The 19,474-nt window shown below is 43.2% G+C and overlaps 1 protein-coding gene across 4 annotated transcripts in view; it reads left to right on the top strand.

The window, feature by feature from the left end:
• Positions 1 to 19,474, top strand: part of ACOXL (acyl-CoA oxidase like) — a 360,188-nt gene that overhangs the window by 194,533 nt on the left and 146,181 nt on the right. For all 4 annotated transcript variants that reach the window (XM_021087042.1, XM_021087044.1, XM_021087045.1 and 1 more), the window contains exon 12: positions 9,913 to 10,066. In XM_021087042.1, the coding sequence (XP_020942701.1) occupies positions 9,913 to 10,066 (154 nt within the window). The remainder of the gene's footprint in view (positions 1 to 9,912; positions 10,067 to 19,474) is intronic.

Here is a 19,474-nt window from a genome sequence, read left to right as displayed (position 1 = left end):
CTTAATTAATATGAAAGTTTCTCTTGATTTTAGAGAGGCACTCCTCAAAGGCCAACATCAGAGAAAAAGAGATCACAGTTCCAGTTTTAGGTTTCAAGAGAGAAAGGAATGGTAATAAATGGAAATTAACTAGTAAAAAAAAAAAAAAATCATGGCACCCTTACCTTGTGCCATGTGTAGGTGAGACGGTGTAGAACAGGGACACACGCCCTCACCAAGCTGGCCCCAGGCCTCTCCTGATTTTCTTGACCTTCTGTGGTCTCTGGCCTGGAACAGTGTCCCCATCATGGCTCTGTTGTCCTCTACTTATTTTCTCTTTTTCTTTTCTTTCTTTCTTTCTTTCTTTCCTTCCTTCCTTCCTTCCTTCCTTCCTTCCTTCCTTCCTTCTTTCTTTCTTTCTTTCTTTCTTTCTTTCTTTCTTTCTTTCTTTCTTTCTTTCTTTCTTTCTTTCTTTCTTTCTTTCTTTCTCTCTCCCTCTCTCTCTCCTTCCTTCCTTCCTTCTTTCCTTCCTTCCTTCCTTCCTTCCTTCCTTCCTTCCTTCCTTCCTTCCTGCCTTCCTTCTTTCTCTCTTTCTCTCTCTTTCTTTCTTTGTCTTTTTAGGGCCATATCTACAGCATATGGAGGTTCCCAGGCTAGGGGTCTAATCAGAGCTGTAGCTGCCAGCCTACACCACAGCCACAGCAATGCCAGATCCGAGCCACATCTGGGGCCTACACCACAGCTCTTGGCAATGCCGGATCCTCAACCCACGAGGGGTTGAACCCACGTCCTCATGGATAGTCAGATTTATTACTGCTGAGCCACAATGGGCACTCCCTCTCTCCTTATTTTCTTTCCTGCTGTCCCTGCATTGCAGCAGGGGGTTGATCCACTGAAAATCTGGTTATAGGAATCTCCAGGATGAACTGCCTCAAATGCAGGATGAGGTTGTCTGTGTTGGGGGGGAAGGCGGTGTTTCTGTGACATAGCCTGGCTTTCCTGTTTCTCTCTCATTTACCACCTCTGTTGTCTCTTCTCCAAACAGTGAAGAGTTTAATGAATTTTTTTTTTTTTTTTTGGTCATGTGCAGCATATGGAAGTTTCCAGGCCAGAATTGAATCCGAGCCACTGTTGCTGACCCATGCCACAGCTGTGGCAATGCTGAATCCTTAACCCTCTGTGTCACAGCCAGAACTCTGAAACTGATTGTTACATGACACAATTTAATGCTAAGTACCTCTCCCACCCAATGCCCCACTTTTTTTTTTTTTTTTTTTTTTTTTGCTCTTGAGGGCCGCACTCTCAGCACATGGAGGTTCCCAGGCTAGGGATCTAATCAGAGCTACAGCTGCTGGCCTATGCCACAGCCAGAGCAATGCAGGATCCAAGCCATGTCTGCAACCTATACCACAGCTCACAGCAAACCAGATCCTTAACCCACTGAGCGAGGCCAGGGATCGAACCCACAACCTCATGGTTCTTAGTCGGATTCTTTTCCACTGTACCACGACGGGAGCTCCCAATACCCCACTTTTTAAAAACCGAAGTTATCAAACTTTGGTTCTAGGTCCCACCTCCCGGTTCCTATGGATGTAATTCTGCCAATGAAGTGGCTTCAGCGTCAGGATCTGAGTAACTTGAAGTTTGACAGGTTAGATGTTTTTTCAATGCACTGGGTCCCACTCAAGTGCTGGGAAACACTCATAAGAATCCAAACCTTCAAGTGTATGTGTCCGGAATTAAGTGGGCAGGAAAAAGAGGCCATCACCTGTGTCATCAACCTTGCCTATCCTCCCATCTTTACGTCACAGGTAAAAGAAGGTCACAGAAGTGGGGCGGGGGGTGGGTGGGCAGGCTTCTTCCAGGGCACATCATGCATGTTTAGATCTTCAGCAACCACACGGCACCTTGCTAGTAGGGCTGCCAGGTAAAACACTGTCTCCCAGTTAACTCTGAACTTCAGATAGCACTTCAATAAAAATTATGTGTTTATCTGAAATTCAAATTTTCCTGGGCGTGCTCTGTTTCCGTTTGTTGAATCTGGCAGTGCTGCTGGAGTCAGAAGTGGTCCCTGCCACATGGACCTGGTGATGCCTTATCTGGCCTTATCTGGGGTGTGATGAGAGCAGCTTGGCAAGCCGACCCAGTTCCCGATCCTTTTCCTTTCCCATTGCCTCTGCAAGCCTGGAGACGGTGGCAGGTGGGGAGCTGCCTGGCCCTGAGTGAGTCCCCCATCCCCACCCCACCCCACACCTTTCTCTTGGCCTTGACCAGGAGGGGGTAGAACCAGATGTCCTTTGGCACCTGTTTGCTCTAGAAGAGATAAGACCCATCTCCCCACTGGCTGCTTAGCTGCTGAGCAGAGCCAGCTCCAGGAGGATGGGGCCCGGCTCTCCTCCCGGCTCACTCTCTTCAGAGCTGCAGGGCCGCCTCTCCTCCCCACATCATACCGCCTATGTGTCAGACACCTTTCTGGGCCCTGAGCACTTGGCAGCCAAGAGAGTGATCACAGCCATGCCTGGGTGGCTGAGTGGCCAGGGAGGATTCCTGTCTTCTGTTTGGCTGTGGGTACCCATCCTTGGAACAGTTATTAACTTCCCATTGGCCCCAGGGCATCCGAGGCCCACTTCCCACTGTGGAGGCTCTGGTGTCCTGCGTGCATCCTGGCTCAGTACCCCGCCTGTGGGTCCTGGCATTCAGGTCTTACTGGACATTCGGGCTGATGCCCTCTATGTTGTCACTCACCAACTGTGACAGTAATTAGTGACTGTGGTATGAATAAATGTTCCATAACAGCCAGCTGTTCCTGTGGCCATTGCCCCAAGATGCCTCCAACTTTCTACCCCCATCCTGCCAGTGACCACATTCTGCAGAGTTTTCTTCCTACAAAGAAGTCATCAAAGCCCTCCCTCCCTCCCCAGCATCCCACTTAAACCCTCCCCAGCTCCCTCTCTCACCTCCCTGCCTCCCATGTCCGCCTGGCCCTTGTCCAATCTGCCCTCTATAGGCAACCAGACCTGAGATGGAATCTGAGTTCCCCCCTGCCTGCTGGGACCCTCCTGCAGCCTCCTTGTGCCTCCTGTGTTGGATTCAACTCAAGCCTTGGGGCACCTGACCCTGCCTCCCTATCCCTAACCTGTCATCTCTTCTGTCCTCCACCCTGGGCTCAGCCTCTTCCCTGCTTCAGCCTTTCTTACAGGCAGCCTCCCACCCAACCCCGCCACTTACTCCTCACATCCTTGCCTCCTGTCACCTGATAGGTAACACTCATCCTTGGAGACACAGTTGAGGTTGTCACCTCCTCCAAGCCACCTTCTTCTCTGGGCCCCTCTTGGAACACAGAGCCATTTATAAGCTTCTTGAAGCAGGAACCTGGGCCCCTCTTATCATGGCACCGTGACTCTTGGTTTGTGGTTATGAATCCTTTGAGCATAGGAATTATGGAAACTTAATTTGGCATCTCCATAGCTAAGAGCACCTGCATGGGGTGCTTCAACTAAACTGAATGAACTTACTTTGTGTGACTACATCACTCTTTGCCATGAGGTTGTTTGCAGCTTGGCATTTAAGCATTCTGATGGTCACTGAAGCAGAAATTATGCCTTGTAAAAGTGGAGTTGAGCACTGGCTGCACAGGGCCTTGGTCACTGACATCCCCCCTTGGAATCATCTCGTGGGATTTGCTACAAAAATGAACTTCTTAACATAGAAAGTGACCAACAGCTTTTTGAAAAGATCAGTATTTGTGATGTGCCAACCAGGAGGAGTATTTGGGGCTTGCCTTTCCTGTTATGTATTCCAGCCCACATGGTCAGCTCTACAGACCAGGATGGGTTCCAGGCCAGGAGGGGCCACAACACCGTCGTGCTGCTGTCTTTATACTGGATTTAAGCATTCTGTCTTTGCTCAACACTTGCAATGATAAAATTAAGACAATGGCTAACACATATTCATTGCATATCATGTACCAGAGACTCACCTAAGGTTTTTACCTGGAGTAACTCATTCAGTGCCTCATGACAACTCAACAAATTTCTCTCCCTCTCTCTTTTTTTTTTTTATTTTTTAAATTTTTTTGTTTTTTAGAGCCACACCCATGGCATACGGAAGTTCCCAGGCTAGGGTTCAAATCAGAGCTGTAGCTGCCAGACTACACCACAGCCACACAGCAATGTGGGATCCGAGCCACATCTGCAAACTTCACCACAGCTCATGGCAATGCTGGATCGTTAACCCACTGAGAAAGGCCAGAGATCGAACCCACATCCTCCTGGATGCTAGTCAGATTCATTTCTGCTGAGCCACAACAGGAACTCCTCTCTTTGATTTTTAGTGGATAGCACCTACCTGAAACTGTACTGGCACAAAGTGAGAGATCTCATTAATATTTGTTGAATAAATGAATAGGTAGAATGATATTTCATAGCTTCAGAAATTCACCGAAGTCCTGTCCTTATCAAAGGATAGTTAAGCCCCTTAGAGTTCCTCCACTAAATGAAGACTATTCATAACCATATATGAAAAACATAAATAGACTCACTGACATAGAAAACAAACTTAAGATTACAAAAAGGAAAAGGAGGTGGGGAAGAGATAAACTGGGAGTATGGGATTAGCAGGTGCAAAGTACTGTATAGAAAATAGATGACAAGGTCCTACTGTATAGCATAGAAAACTACATTCAATATTCTGTAATAAACTAATAGAAAATATATATATATACGTGAATCACTTTGCTGTACACCAGAAATTAACACATTGTAAATCAACTATAGTTCAATTAAAATAACTTAAAAATTATATATTAAATACCATATATTGTCTTTATAGAATTTCTAGTACTATTTATAATACTACTGAACTGTGTTTTTAATAGAATCCTGCTATCTGATTGCCAGAAAGTCTTGTTTACTCTTTATGTAATACAGATTTTTGTAAATTGAATCCTGCCTGCTTGCTGACTTGATGATTTTAGAGCTATTCTGACTGCACGTCTCATGAATCTTGCCTTGATGGTGGGCTGAACTACTTCACGTGGATGTAACCTATAAGCAATACTTTGCATTTCTAGAGCATTCCCTGTTAAATAAACAGGTTTGGAAATGAGGACTATTTTTGGTACAGAATCCCTATTTCCTAATTGATCTCTGGGCCTCTCTGAACTTCTTATATCAGACTTTCTTAAGACATGTACCTCCTGGGCTCGTACACACCCTGAGCACAGAAGGGTTTCTCAGATCTCCTTGGCAAGCAGATGAGAGGGTGTGACAGTGGTTAACCCCTCAAGGGACTGTCTGGCAGATGACGGCTCTTCCCTCAGCAGGGCCCATGTCCTGTCAGTGTTAAGTAACATCACAGGCCAGCATCACAAAGTAATTGCACCAGCTCTCTGCTGAGAGAGTCTCACCATTCTTTCTTTTCTTAGCTGACTTCCTCTTTTATGTTCTTTTTCATATTCTTTTCCATTATGATTTATCACAGGATATTGAATATAGTGCCCTGTGCTATACAATTGGACCTTGTTATTTATCCATCCTATATAGACTAGTTTGCCTCTGCTAATCCAAAACTCCCCCGCCCCCAGCAACTACAAGTCCCTTCTCTATGTCTATTAGTCTGTTTTTGTTTTGTAGATATGTTGATTTGTATCATATTTTAGATTCCATATGTAAGTGATATTATATAGTATTTGTCTTTCTCCGTCTGACTAACTTCACTTAGTATGATAATCTCTAGGTCATCCATGTAGCTGCAAAGACATGATTTCATTCTTTTTCATGGCTGGGTATATTCTATTATACAAAGGTACCACATCTTTATCCATTCATGTGTCCGTGGACATTTAGGTTGTTTACATATTTTTTAGCAGATTTCTTTCTTATTTTCCCACCCGTGTCTACCCTGGAGAACATCTAGCGTTGTATGTGTGTGTGCGTGTGTGTGTGCTCATGCATGTGTGTGTGTGTTTGGAGAGGTCAGAGGGAAATCATATATACATTTTTTTTAAGTGACCAGATCTGGATTCTCTGAGAGTCATTGTATTGAAGCCACAGCCCAGGACATGGATGGTTACACTATAGCGTAGATTTAGCATGCTATTAACTTCCTCAGGGCCCTGATACACACATTACTTATAATGAAAAGAACATTGTATTTAGGACTAGAGAGCCCTGGATTCAGATCCTAGCTTGGTCTTAAAACATATGAAACCTTAGGTATGCAACTTTAGTTGTGCCTCGGTTTCCCCATTTGCAAAGTGAGGATATGATTTTCTATTTCATAATGTTGTTTTAAGGACCAAGTTGGATGATAAATGCCAAAGTTCTTTGCGTATAGTAGTTGCTCAATACAATTAGGTTTCTTTTCACCCAAGTGCAATTAAACAAATAAATGATAGTTTCCATGTCTTGTCAATTCACCTCCACTCGGTAGCTTCAGTTAAATGGTTGGATACTCTTTCCTATTTGCTGTAGGATGAGACCCAATGCAACATCTTTTACATGTGCAGGTTTCATTGAGAAAATAAGGATATTTAGACATCACAAGATTATTCTATGGATGGAAGATGGCAAATACCTTAAGCCAAAATTGGTCTTCAAGACAAGCCACAGAATAGGAGGAAATGCTTGTAATAGGTACATCTGACAATGGGGTGTTATTCAGAATATGTAAAGAACAGTAAAAATAAAATTCAACTAAAAATAAGATGAGCAAGCCAATAGAACATGGGCAAAATGTTTAAATAGCTAGTTAACAAGAGAAGAAATGTGAATGGTCAGCCAATAGACACATGAAAGGTGTTGGTGATTATTAGTTACTCAGGGAGTGCAAATTCAAACCATGAAGGTTGCCATTACATATCTGCTAGAATGAATCAAATTAAAAGGACTGCAAAGACTGCTGGTTGGTAGGCATGTGGAACAACTAGGATTCACAAACACTAGGATTCCCCCCAGCAGGGGGGAATGTAAATTGCGCAATTACTTTGGAAAATTGTTTGGCAGTTTCCTAAAAAGTTAAAAATACATCTTCCATGTGACCCAGTCACTTCACTCCTACATATTTACACAAGAGAAATGAAGACATATGTGGCTGTAAGATTTTTGCATGAATTCTCATAGCAGCTTTATTTGTAACAGCTCCAAAGTGGAAACAACCAAAATGTGAATGCATGTAAGAAATATAATACATACATTGCATAGAATGGAATTCTAGTTAGCAACAAAAAGAAACAACCACAGATACAGAGTGCAATACGAATGGATGAATCTCAAGTATTGAAAGAAGTAAGATGTAACACACACTATCGAATCCGATTTACATAAAATGCAATCTAATCTGCAGAGACAAAGAGCTGGTCAGTGGTTGTCTGGAGATGGCCTGCAAAAAGAGATGAGGCATTTTTTGGAAAGCATTAGAAATATTCTGTAGCTTGATTGTGGTGATATTCTCCTGAGTACATAGAGTTGTCAAAACCCTATAAATGGTGTGCTTTCAATAATGCAGTCTGTTGGGAATAAATTAATCCTCAGTAATGTTGATAAGGAAAAAAATAAATTGTTTAAAGAAAAATAGCAATGAATTTTATAATATATGTAGCATATATTTTTGTCTCAACAGTGACATAATGGATGGGAGAATGGAAAGGAATTACATATTGTATTGTTGTAAGGTTCTTAACATTTTTCCTTGAAGTGGTATAACATTATTTGAGGGGAAATATGACATGTTAAAGATGCATGTTTTAGGCCATAGAAAAAATTGCTGAAAAAAAAAAATGAGTAACACAGTTAAAAATCTAACAATGGAATACTAAAGTTTATTCAATTAATCAAAGGAAGACAGGAGCAGAGGGAAAGGGAACAAAGAACATATGAAGTAAATAGGGGGAAAATTGCAAGGTAATAGTTTTAAACTCAATCACATTAATAATTACAATTGTGTGTAAATGATTTAAACACTCTTATTTTCAGATTTTAGACATGATACATTAAGACTGAGCTAGATGCTTTCTACAAGAAATTCACTTAAAATTGAAGGCAAATAGGTTAAAGTAATAAAGTGAAAAATTTGCACTTGCAAACATTAACCATAAAAGAGCTAAATAGATATACAAATAGAAGATAAAGTAGACGTCAGAAGAAGGAATATTACCAGAGAGAAAGAGGATTGCTTCATAATGATAAAGCAGTCTATTCATTAAGACATAACAATCTAAATCTGTATGGATTCCACAAAATAGCATGACGACATGAAGCAAAAATGGAAAGAACTGAAAGGAAAAATTAACATATCCAAAATTATAGCAGCAGACATTTATCCTTCTCTCAGTAATTGATATAATAAACAGATGGAAGACCTGTAATGATATAAATTATGTGAACAACATTACTAACAAACTTGACCTAAATGACATTTGTTAAACATTCTACCCAATAAGAGAAGACTACACATTCTTTTCAAGTGCACATAGAACATTTATCAGTAGATACCATGTAGATTTAAAATGACTGAAATAATATGACATGTGTTCTCTGATTAGAATTAAATGAAAAATTAATGACGGGAAAATGTCTGTAATGATGCTTACATATTAGGGAACTAAACAACATGCATATTTTATAGGCCAAAGAAGAAACCACAAGAGAAATTAGAAAATATTTTGAACAAAATGAAAATGAAACAGCACATCAAAATTTGTGGTATGGAACTAAAGCAGTGCTCAGAGAAAACGTGTACCTTTAAATGCTTCCATTAAAAAGAAATGAGTTATTGAACCTTGAAAATACATGGAAGATACTTAAATATAATACTTAAATTGCTGTGTGAAAGAAACCAGTCAGAACAGCCTATATACTATAAGATTCCAACTGTATGACTTTCTGGAAAAGGCAATACTATAGAGACAGTAAAAAGATCGGTGGTTGCCAGGGTTCAGGGAAGAGGGAGGGATGGATAGGTGGAACATGGATATTTAGGTAGTGAAATATTCTATATGACACTGTAATGGCAAAGACATGACATACATTTATCAAACCCTGTATAACTTTAGAACACAAAGAACAAACCCAAATGCAAAATATGGACTTTAGTTAATGACTACATATCAATATCAGTTCATCTATTATAAAATGTACTACATTAATGCAAGATGTTAGTAATGGGAGTGTTAGTAACTGGGAGTGGGTGAGCATAAAGAAACTCTTTTTATTCAGCTTTTTTGTAAATATGAAACTTCTCTACAAGCAAAATTTATTAGATTCAAAAAATAAATGCTTACATTAGTAAAGAAGAAAAGTCTAAAGCCAGTGGTGTAAAGTTCTATTTTAAGAAGCGAGGAAAAGAGGAATAAATTAAACCCAACGTAAGTAGACAGAATAATAAAAATGAGGGCAGAAATCTGTGAAATAAGAGATGGTTAGATAAAGAAAAAATAATTAAGCCCCAAACTATTTTTTCTTTCAATAAATAAATAAAATAGAAAGACCTTTAGCTAGAAGGATGCAGAAGAAAATAGACACAAATTACCAGTATCCAGAATAAAGAGAGGACATCATATACAACCCATAGACATTGAAAGGATAAAGTTAAGTATTGTAGTTCTTATTGTTTTGATGCAATGTCAGAGTAATGCCAACACATCTGACAACATATATGAGATAGGCACAGTACTTAAAAGATACATAGTACCAAAAGTGACACAAAAAGAAACAGAAAACCTAAATAGCTCTGTCTGGCATTACAGGTGAAATCTAAATATTTAAGAAAACATATTGATTTTACACAAACTCAGAAAAAAGGGAAAACTTTCTAACTAATTTTAGGAGCATGAGCCAGACACCAAAACCCAGACATCATAAGACCAATGTCCCTCATGAATATATGTGCTGGGGGCACTTCTGTATCCATCCCATGTTTCTGCTTGTCTTTCAGGTATGCTGGTGTCCTTTTGGACAAGGACATCTTCTCTGGGAAGGAGCTTGTCAACAGTCGCTCGCTGCAGGCTCTGGTGGCAGGGCTGAAGGCCTACAGTACCTGGGAGAATGTCAGCTGCCTGCAGGACTGCCGAGAGTGCACCGGAGGCATGGTGAGGCATGGTGAGCCCCCAAGGGCCCCAAGGCTTACCATTCCTGCCAGGCCTACATGTTATAGCATGTGTGGGGGAGGACCGTGTGGCCAGTGGGCTTTGGAGCAAAGTGGAAATCCCACCCGTCCTTGTGACCCTGGGTACATGACTTAACCTTGTCGTCTATGCATGTCCATCTTCTATGAAGCTGCAAGGACTGACACAGATCATTCTTATAAAATGCTTAGCTGTGGAAGCCCTTAGTAAATAGCTTGAGGCTTGGCGGTGGTGGCTGTCGACAGTACAGGAAAAGGCCATTGAGGGTCAGAGAATCAAAGCTCTGCTCCAATGTTTTAATCCCTTGGGAAGAATGCAGGAAATGACCCCATGGGTTCCTACCCTGGGAAGGAGTTAGATGGGGCTGGGCCAAGCATGGAGAGAGTGTTTAGAATATCCCCAGAACAGACCTCAGACTGGATCGTGCAGTGAGGGGTATTAGGTGTAAGAAATGCTGAAATGTCTGGAGAGTTAAGGGGGCCCTAAGAACAGCTGGGATCTGTGCCTTATTCCCTTACAACCCCGGGAATAGAGGCACCTGTGGAATGCCGGATGCAGGAGTCTGGTGAGAAGGAGGACCCAATTGGGGTCTCTGAGGGCAGGACAGGGGACCTGTGTGGTTGTGGACCTGTGACCTAGTGGCATGACAGGGCTGTAGGCATCAGCTCTGGTGGCATCTGAGGTTCAGCCCCAGGTGACAACCCCATGTGGGTGTTGCCCAGGGACTATACTGCCTCACCTCCATATGGGCCAGATGCAGGCATTACAGGGGTGAGGGGGAGGGGGAGCCTCTCTTGGGCCTTTGTCCTGAATGTAACCTTGAACTTGGCTGAGTATTTGCCTAAAAATAGCAGCTCCGAACCTGAAGGGGAGGTTGAAGAATTTTAGCCTCAGCGAGAAGGGGTCAAGAGCAAGTCAAGGGCAGCTGTAGAAAATGAAAGGGGAGGATGAATTTCTGGAGAGATGACATCAGAGTCAGGGTCTATGGAGAGACAAGGAGGGACTGGGCCCTCACAGGCAGAGCCTGAGGTTTCTCCCACATGGGCCATGTAGAAGCGGGCAAGTGCCTCCTGTGTTCTCTCATCTGAGAGCCAGTCTGGTTACTTCTCTTGTGGTGACTGAGAAAGGATTGTGTCCACGGTGAAGGGGACTTCAGTTAGTCAGGTGTGTACTCTGTGTCCATGGTGGTGGTGGTGGTAGGGGAATGACGTGCAGGTCCCCCAGAAGGATAAGGGGAATAGAGAATAAAATGCCAGCTGACTCTGGGGTGCAGCTGGGCCAGGAGTGTGGGTCTTTCGAGGCAGCTGTAGGCTATGGCTCATTGTGACCTTCCTAAGTGACTGACAAAGTTGAGAGGCCCCTGCCAGGGGCTGGTTTCCACCTGTCCAGTGGCCCTGCCCAGCCAAGCCCTTCTTTATCACCCAGAACACCCTGCAGTGCAGAACCAACCCACCACCCCATATTATAGAAGAGAACCTGACCAGGGAGGGCTGCCTTTCCTGGCTGGGATCCAGCCCTGGAATCCCTCCAGACTCTGCTGCCTCACATGGTTTTGCTTCTCAGCAACTCCTTAGCAGTGGATGTTGAGAGCCCTGATTTCCACTTTTGTTCTTTCCCTTCCTCTCTCCACCCCAAATCCACCCAACACCTAGCACAGAGCTATTTGTAGAGACATAAATATTTGCTGAAGGAAAAGCATGAGCATCTAAGTGTTTTATGTTCTACTCCCATACACCGCATCTTCTGTAGGCAGGAGGTCTCTAGGAGACCCACAGCGTGACTGGGTTCATAAAGGCAAAGGCTGCAGCATGGTGCTTGGCATGTAGTAGGCACTTGACACTCTTACCTCTTCTAATTTATTGTTGTTTCAGAAATGGACAGACTGAGGTTGGACTATGAGGGCAGAAAGCATTAACAGGTCCAAGCTTGTACTGCTCACCGCACAAGCCAGTAAATGGGGAGATGAGATGTTGGGGTGAGGAATGGCAACTTTTTTCAGAAAGTGAGCAAAGTGAAAAGATGGTGGATTAGTGTCCCAAAAAAACCAGTCTTACCTGAGTTAGAATCCAGGCTTTTATACTAAAAGGGGAGAGGGTGTGGCTGGTTGTTACCAACTTGTTGGTCCCGGAATCTTTTGTTCTTGCAGCTGTCCACATAGGTCAGGTCCTGATGTTCCTGTAAGCCTCCAACAAGACAAATGTTATTCTCTGTTCTGCAACTTTTTATCTCTAAATAAATGGAAACATACCTTTAGAGGTCAGAGCCTTGAGAATGGGCTCTCGTGTATATTTCAGGCTACAGGCAACATTCTTAACTGGAAGCAAAAGCAACCGAATACAAAGGTTAAAGTAAAAGAAACAGCTCCAACATGGAGTCAGATTTGTTCTTCTCTATTACAAACAGGCAGGGACCCAGCCTTTGATCACTGTAGCCCTCCTTCTGACTGTAGTGTGGCATATCAGTAAGCAGCTGTTGACTGACTAAAATGACTGAATGACAGACTGATGGACAGATGGACAAATGGACAGATGGGATGATGGACATCATGGTTTGAGTCAGTGAATGACTGCCCTGTGCATCCATTTGCCTTTCCTGCCCTTAGAACTTGAGATTAATCCACAAAACATTCCCTTTGGTCTTTCCTTGCTTTATTATTTTTTTTTACCCTGAGCACTTTAACATCTGACTTTATTGTTACTTTTTGGGGAGAAAGAACACTGGCGGCACCTCTAGGCTACTCACATTCAGAAGGTTGGTGGTATTTGTTGGCTCTAAAGCCTGTCCAGGCCCATCTTGATGACTCATTTGTTGAGTAGTTTAGGACACAGTGTCTTGAGAAGAGGGCTCAAACAGGAAATTGTTGTACAATTTATCAAGACACTGCTACATCTGGCACCTAATTCTTGCCTCTACTTTAAACATTTGCCCTGTTTAAATCTCGCTTCTTTTGATTGCTAACTTTAATGTCTGTTGCTGTTGCCTAAAGGAAGTGTCATCTGTGGAAGGCAGCTTCTTTGCTGAGTTAACTTATTGTATGATTTTCACCCATTAAAAAAGCAGTGCACGTCCATTGTAGAAATTTCTGAAAATACAAAGACATGAAGAAGAGAGTAAAATATGTCCCATGATTATACTTTCCTAGGGATGATTGCTGTCATTTGGCAGTATGTTCTTTCTATGCATTGTATTCTTATAATCTCTCCTTTTCAAGTAAGAATTTATATGGATACTATAGATACCCCTACAGATCACTCCTCTGTCGTAGTTTTAATGGCTGGTACCATTTATCTTGTAGATGAACTGGACTTTATTCAATTAATCCATTAGTTCATGTGTCAATTTTTCTTTATTATAAATTTTGCTATACAAAATATTTTAGTGCCTAACTTTTTTTTTGCATACCTGACTGAGATGGTTTCCTTAGATCAAGTATTTCAATGATATCTGTATCATTGCCAAAGGTTATACTAATTCTCACTTCCACCAGGAGTTGAACAAAGCACCTTCATAGTTGCTGGACCACTGGCTTTCAAACTCTTTTGACCATGACCTAAAGGAAAGGGTATGCTTTTCATTACCACCCTGTGTTTACAAATGCACATGCACAGAATTGAAAGAATTAAGTTCATGAAACAGTACTCACCTCACTATTATGATGTGCTTTAGTAGTTCATTTATTTTACATCATTTTATGAAAAGCTAGTCATGATGCATTAAACTGATTTCATGACCTGCTAGTGGGTCACAGCCTGTCATTTTCAGAACACAACGCAGACTCACTGATCAAACAGAAAGGGTCTTGCTATATAGAATTGAGAGCTTCAGGTCTGCAGAGTGTGTCTATGTGACAAAAAGAAGCTGAGCTTTCAAGGGAATGTGTTTTCTAGCTCAGACTATGGAGTGGCATCTGTTGAGATGAACATCTCTGGTAATTCCATTTTCATGGAATTAGTAGCATTCCTTTGGGACTTAAGATTATATATCACTATATTATCCCACTTACAAGTGGGAAAGAGATAAAGGCCTTTAAATGCCTCTGCAACATGGACACTCACAAAAAGTGGTCCGTTCTTCTTAGCAGCTTGCTTAATGTCAGATCTTGGTAGAGGAAGACTCTATGCACAGCAGCCTCCAGCATTTAGACCAGGCAAGAGTTCACTATCCCAATACTGCTGTGCTCAAACTGTTTGTGGAAACCTCTGGGTTCTGAGAGTCTTTCTCTCCACAAATCAATGTTTCCCTAGCACTTGGTGGTTGATTTTTAATAGCATTATCACTTTATGTCAGGAAATCATGAGAAAGTTTTGGGTTGGCTATTTCTACAAGAGATCAATCATTGACTTCTCTGTTGCAAGAGTAACCCTTAGCAGTGAAGTAGATACAAGCTGAGTACAAAGAGAAGTGAATTTTGGAATTGAATTCTATTTTCGCCTTTAACTCCTTTGTTTCCCAGCTGACATTTTTTTTTTTTTCTGATTCTTTCTACCTTTTCAACATAGTCTGTTAGCTTTTGTGCATAAAGCATGGGATCAATGAGCTTTCATACACAAAAGAATTTTTTCCCAAAATCAGATCCTCAAATGAGCACTGTTGGAACTTTCCTAATTCATAATGCAAGCACCCCAGCACTGCTGGTTCATGACTGCTGGTTAAGAGTCATTGTTAAGTATTTCTAAGTTCCTTCTATGTGAGGAGCGGGGTGCTAGGCACATGTTCCCTGTCCTGAGAGCTGGGACCTGTAAGGGGGACACACTGTACACGGCATGCAACTGGGAGGCCCTAGGGTTTCAGTCAAATGAGCATTAGCAGACTTTTGGTTCTGATCAAGTTAGAGTAACAGGCCATAGATATACCTTCCTGAGTGAAACAACCGCCAAATGGACAATACATATGAACTGAACAGCTTGCAAGATGCTGGACATCAGGCAGTGAGGGACAGTGATCTCTGAAAGAGAGGAAATCAACCAGAGGAACCCTACCGTTGCCCAGTTTCTGCCTGGCAGGAGTTTCCACACCATGACTCATGAGGGAAAAGCAAAGCAGAACCCAGAAAACTCCCTGATTTGAAGATGTGGAGATGAGGGGCCAGGGAGACCCAAGCATCTAGAAGTCACAGGATACAGAATCAGACAGAGCACTCAGATCTGCAGCCCGGCCCCTTCCATCAGTCCATTGACACTGACTATTGCGTACATGTGAAGAAACCACATGAGGCTAAGGAAAGAATCCCCCCAGAGGATTAGGGGGAACAGTATCAGGTGCTCACGTGGGTCTGGAATAGCGCTTTTTCCCACCAGCCAGTCTGAAATACCTTAAGACTCACAAAGGAGAAAAAAAAGGATGTTATGTATAAAAGAACAAAGATAAGGATGGCAGCAGATTTCTCATTGGGAAAAATACAAGCAAGAAGACATTGGAGCAATATTCTTAAAGCACTAAAAAAAAAAATCTAAAATTCTATGCTCAGCAAAATTATGTTTCCAAAAAAGAAGGTATAATAAAGATCCTTTCAGAATTGAAACAGTTGGAAAGATTCATCACCCACAGCCTTTTCCTATAAGAAATTTTCAAGGAAATTCTTCATGCAGAAGGAAAGTGTTACCAGTTAAAATTATGAATTTGCACAAGGAATGGAAAGCACCAAAAATAGTAACTGTATGGGTCAATAGGTAAGATTTTTTTTCCTTAGGTATTTAAATCTCTTTAAAAGATAATTATTTAGACAAAAATTATAACAGTGTGAGGATTGTAATTTATGTAAAAGTAAGATATGTGACAGTGATAGCATGAAGGCCAGAAGGGGAGAAAAAGACGTGTGCTGTTGGAAGGTTTTTGTTTTTTGTTTTTTTTTTTTTTTTTTTTTTTGTCTTTTTGCTATTTCTTTGGGCCGCTCCCGTGGCATATGGAGGTTCCCAGGCTAGGGGTCTATTCAGAGCTGTAGCTACTGGCCTATGCCAGAGTCACAGCAATGCGGGATCCGAGCCGCGTCTGTGACCTACACCACAGCTCACGGCAACGCCGGAACCTTAACCCACTGAGCAAGGCCAGGGACCGAACCCACAACCTCGTGGTTCCTAGTCGGATTCATTAACCACTGTGCCACAACAGGAACTCCTGTTGGAAGGTTTTTATACTATAAGTGTAGTGGTACAGTATCACCTGACCATAGATGAAGCTAAGTTGAAGATTTCTACTATAAATCCTAAAGCTCTGACTAAAGTAATAAAACAAAGAGTTGTGGCTAATAAGCCAACCAAAGAGTTAAAATGGAATTATAACAATACTAAGTTTACCCAAAAGAAGGCAGGGAAAGAGGAAATATGGGAGAAGAAAGAAGTTGCTCAAATGGAAAACAAATATCCAGATGGCAGATGAAACCTTAATTGTATTAATAAGCATTTTAGGGAGCACCCATTGTGGCTCAGTGGGTTACAAACCCAACTGTATCCATGACGATGTGGGTTCATCCCTGGCCTTGCTCAGTGGGCTAAGGATCCAGCATTGCCATGAGCTATGGTGTAGGTCACAAACACTACTTGGATCCTGAGTTGCTGTGACCGTGGCTGTGGTGGGCAGCTGAAGCTCTAATTCGACCCCTAGCCTGGGCGGCCCTAAAAGGAAAAAGGAAAACAGAAAAAAAAAATTAAATGTAAATACCCCAGTTAAGAGGCAGAGATCATCAGAGTGGATAAAAAAGCAAGGCACTACTATATGCCTACAAGAAACACACTTCAAATGTGGAGACGCAAATAGGTTAAAAGGAAATGGATGGAAAAAGCTATCCCACACTAACACATCAAAAGATAGCTTCAGTGACTATTGATATGCAAGCAGAATTCAGAGCAAAGAGTATTGCCAGGGATAAATAAGGTCATTTCCTAATGACAAAAGGGCCAATTCATCAGGAGAATATAATAATCTCCAACACAGGGGGGCAGCTACTTTGTTTATCTCCACTTTGCAGATGAAGAAACTGAGGCTCAGATAGTTGGACTTGCCTGAGCTTGCATAGGTTGCAGGGACTTTGCAGCCTGGTTTGTCTGCCCCTAGAGCCTGTGCTGTTCTGGCAAATCTATGCCCAGAGGAGGAGGATGGGAAAGCTCCCCAGGGAGGGGAGGCTCAATTTTGCTGTGTAGAATGAGCAGAAATGACCAGATGAGTATGACCCCATCAGATTGTATAATTGCACACGGGTCGTACTTGTGCTTAGCAAGCCTCTCTGTGCTGGGAGGCCCACACTTACCCCAGATGAGGTAGTGAATTCTGCAGGCCTCTGTGCATCTGATACTCCAGACCTGCCCTTCCCCTAGATTCCCTGTGCTGACTGAAAGTCGTCTTTTCCCACATCAGACTCAGCGTATGCAGGGCCCAGGACTCAGAGCTTCCGGGTCTCTGCTTTTTATTTGTCTTTGTTAATAGCCATCGAGCACTTCCTATATATGTAGGCACCTTCATAAGTGCTTTACCCACAGTAACTTAGCTAATCTTCAAATTAAATGAGTATGTAATTGATACAGGAAGAAACTGAGGCCAAGCAGCTAAACCCTCGCTTTGAAACCAGAGGGTCTGTCTCCAGAACACATGCATCCCACTTGAGCCGCGTGTCACCCAAGCTGGTTTTTGCCCTCCTGCTCAAGGAAATAGCTGGGTTCACATTAATGGGATGAGCATGGTTTGACTTAACACTCATCTTTAAACTGTGTGACCTCGGCTGGGTTACAACCCTTCCTGAGCCTCGGTTTCCGATGCCCATAGACATGTCCTGCTGAATGGCCTGGAAATTAGTGTCAGGCTGGATCTTCCCCTAAGGGTAGAGGCTGACAGGCAGGTGCAGACCCTTCTTTTCCTATCAGACCATCTGAGGTGATTCCCTGCTTTTCTCCTCTGTCATGGAGCTGAGGGAAGTAAAGCAGGATGGGGTTCAATTCCCCCACACCTCCTTCTTGAGTTAGGGAGGGACTAGACTGGGCTTTGGGGAGGCAGCTTCTGTTCCTGGTGCAGCTGTGCTGTTCTGGACAGCCAGGGCTTCATGCTCACACGTGGTCTGCCTCCAGGTGTGAGCAGAGCATCCCCTGGCCTGATGTGATGAAATGAATGTGATTCGATGAAAACCCTTCACCTGCCCCTTTGGGAACTTGGAGAGCAGGCTCCGAGGCTTCAGTGGTCACATGACTCAGTCCTGCTGCTTCCTTTGTTTCCCATCTTCTTTCTTTAAGGATCAACAAGGAGTTCCTGTTGTGGCACAGATGAAATGAATCCGACTGGTAACCATGAGGTTTTGGGTTCGATCCCTGGCCTCACTCAGTGGGTTAAGGTTCTGTAGTTGCCGTGAGCTGTGGTGTAGGTTGCAGACGAGGCTTGGATCCTGCATTGCTGTGGCTGTGGTGTAGACTGGCAGCTGTACCTCTGATTCAAGATTCAACCCCTAGCTGGGGAACCTCCATATGCTGAGGTTGCAGCCTTAAGAAGCAAAAAAAAAAAAAAAAAAGGAATAAACGAGGTCAACCAAATTTTAAGACTTGATTTTTTTTAAGATTTTTATTTTCTCTATTACAGTTGACTTACCATGTTCTGTCAATTTCTGCGGTACAGCAAAGTGACCCAAGGACGGTTGATCTTTAGCTGAACTTGCACGTGGCCACTTTTCCCCACATCCAAGCAAACCCAGATTGAATTTCTTGAAATCAGCTGAGAGAGGAGTGGGGAACAGAACCCTGGATTCCGTTTCTGCCTCATGTGGGGCTGGATCATGGAGAAGAGCATCTGAGAGGTGCGGGGGGGGCACCCCATCACGGAAAGGGTGGGACTCGAGGTCAGGACACTGTGACCCTGGGCCTCACCCCTGGGAGTCTCAGTTTCCTTCTCTCCTAAAGCCTAGCACAACACATGGTAGGCCCTCAGTAAATACTTGGCTCTCCTCCTCTTCTTTATTCCTGGAGTGATTACAAGAAAGGATTCCCACCCTCTCTCCTTCTCTCCTCCCCACCTCCACCCTGACCCATTCGCCCCGGGTGGGGCTCTTCTGGGTGCAGCCTCTGACCCCAGAGGCGAGTCACATTCTCAGCAAATCTGACTCCGAAGCCTCAGGGTCTACAGAGACAGGCTTGAGGATGGCACAGGCTGCCTGGACCCCATGGGGCCCCCACCGTGGGGGTAGAGCTGCAGCCCCAGCTGCTGACATGGGCCCTGCACAGTGAAATTCACCACAGGGACCGTCTACAAGTATCCCATGGCTGTTGAGTGTTACCTGTACCTGGATGTCTGTGGTCCAGGGCTGTGCCCTCCATGTTGGCCCCCTCGACAGCAGCACTGGAAAAGGCCACTCCTGGGCTCACTGGGCCCTCAGCACCAGTCTCTACTGCAGGATTTTAG

This window comes from Sus scrofa, chromosome 3, assembly GCF_000003025.6.
Source record: "Sus scrofa isolate TJ Tabasco breed Duroc chromosome 3, Sscrofa11.1, whole genome shotgun sequence".
In the NCBI taxonomy this organism is placed as follows: domain Eukaryota; kingdom Metazoa; phylum Chordata; class Mammalia; order Artiodactyla; family Suidae; genus Sus; species Sus scrofa.
The sequence above is the reverse complement of the archived record's forward strand: the minus strand, read 5'-3'. Positions and strand labels throughout refer to the sequence as shown.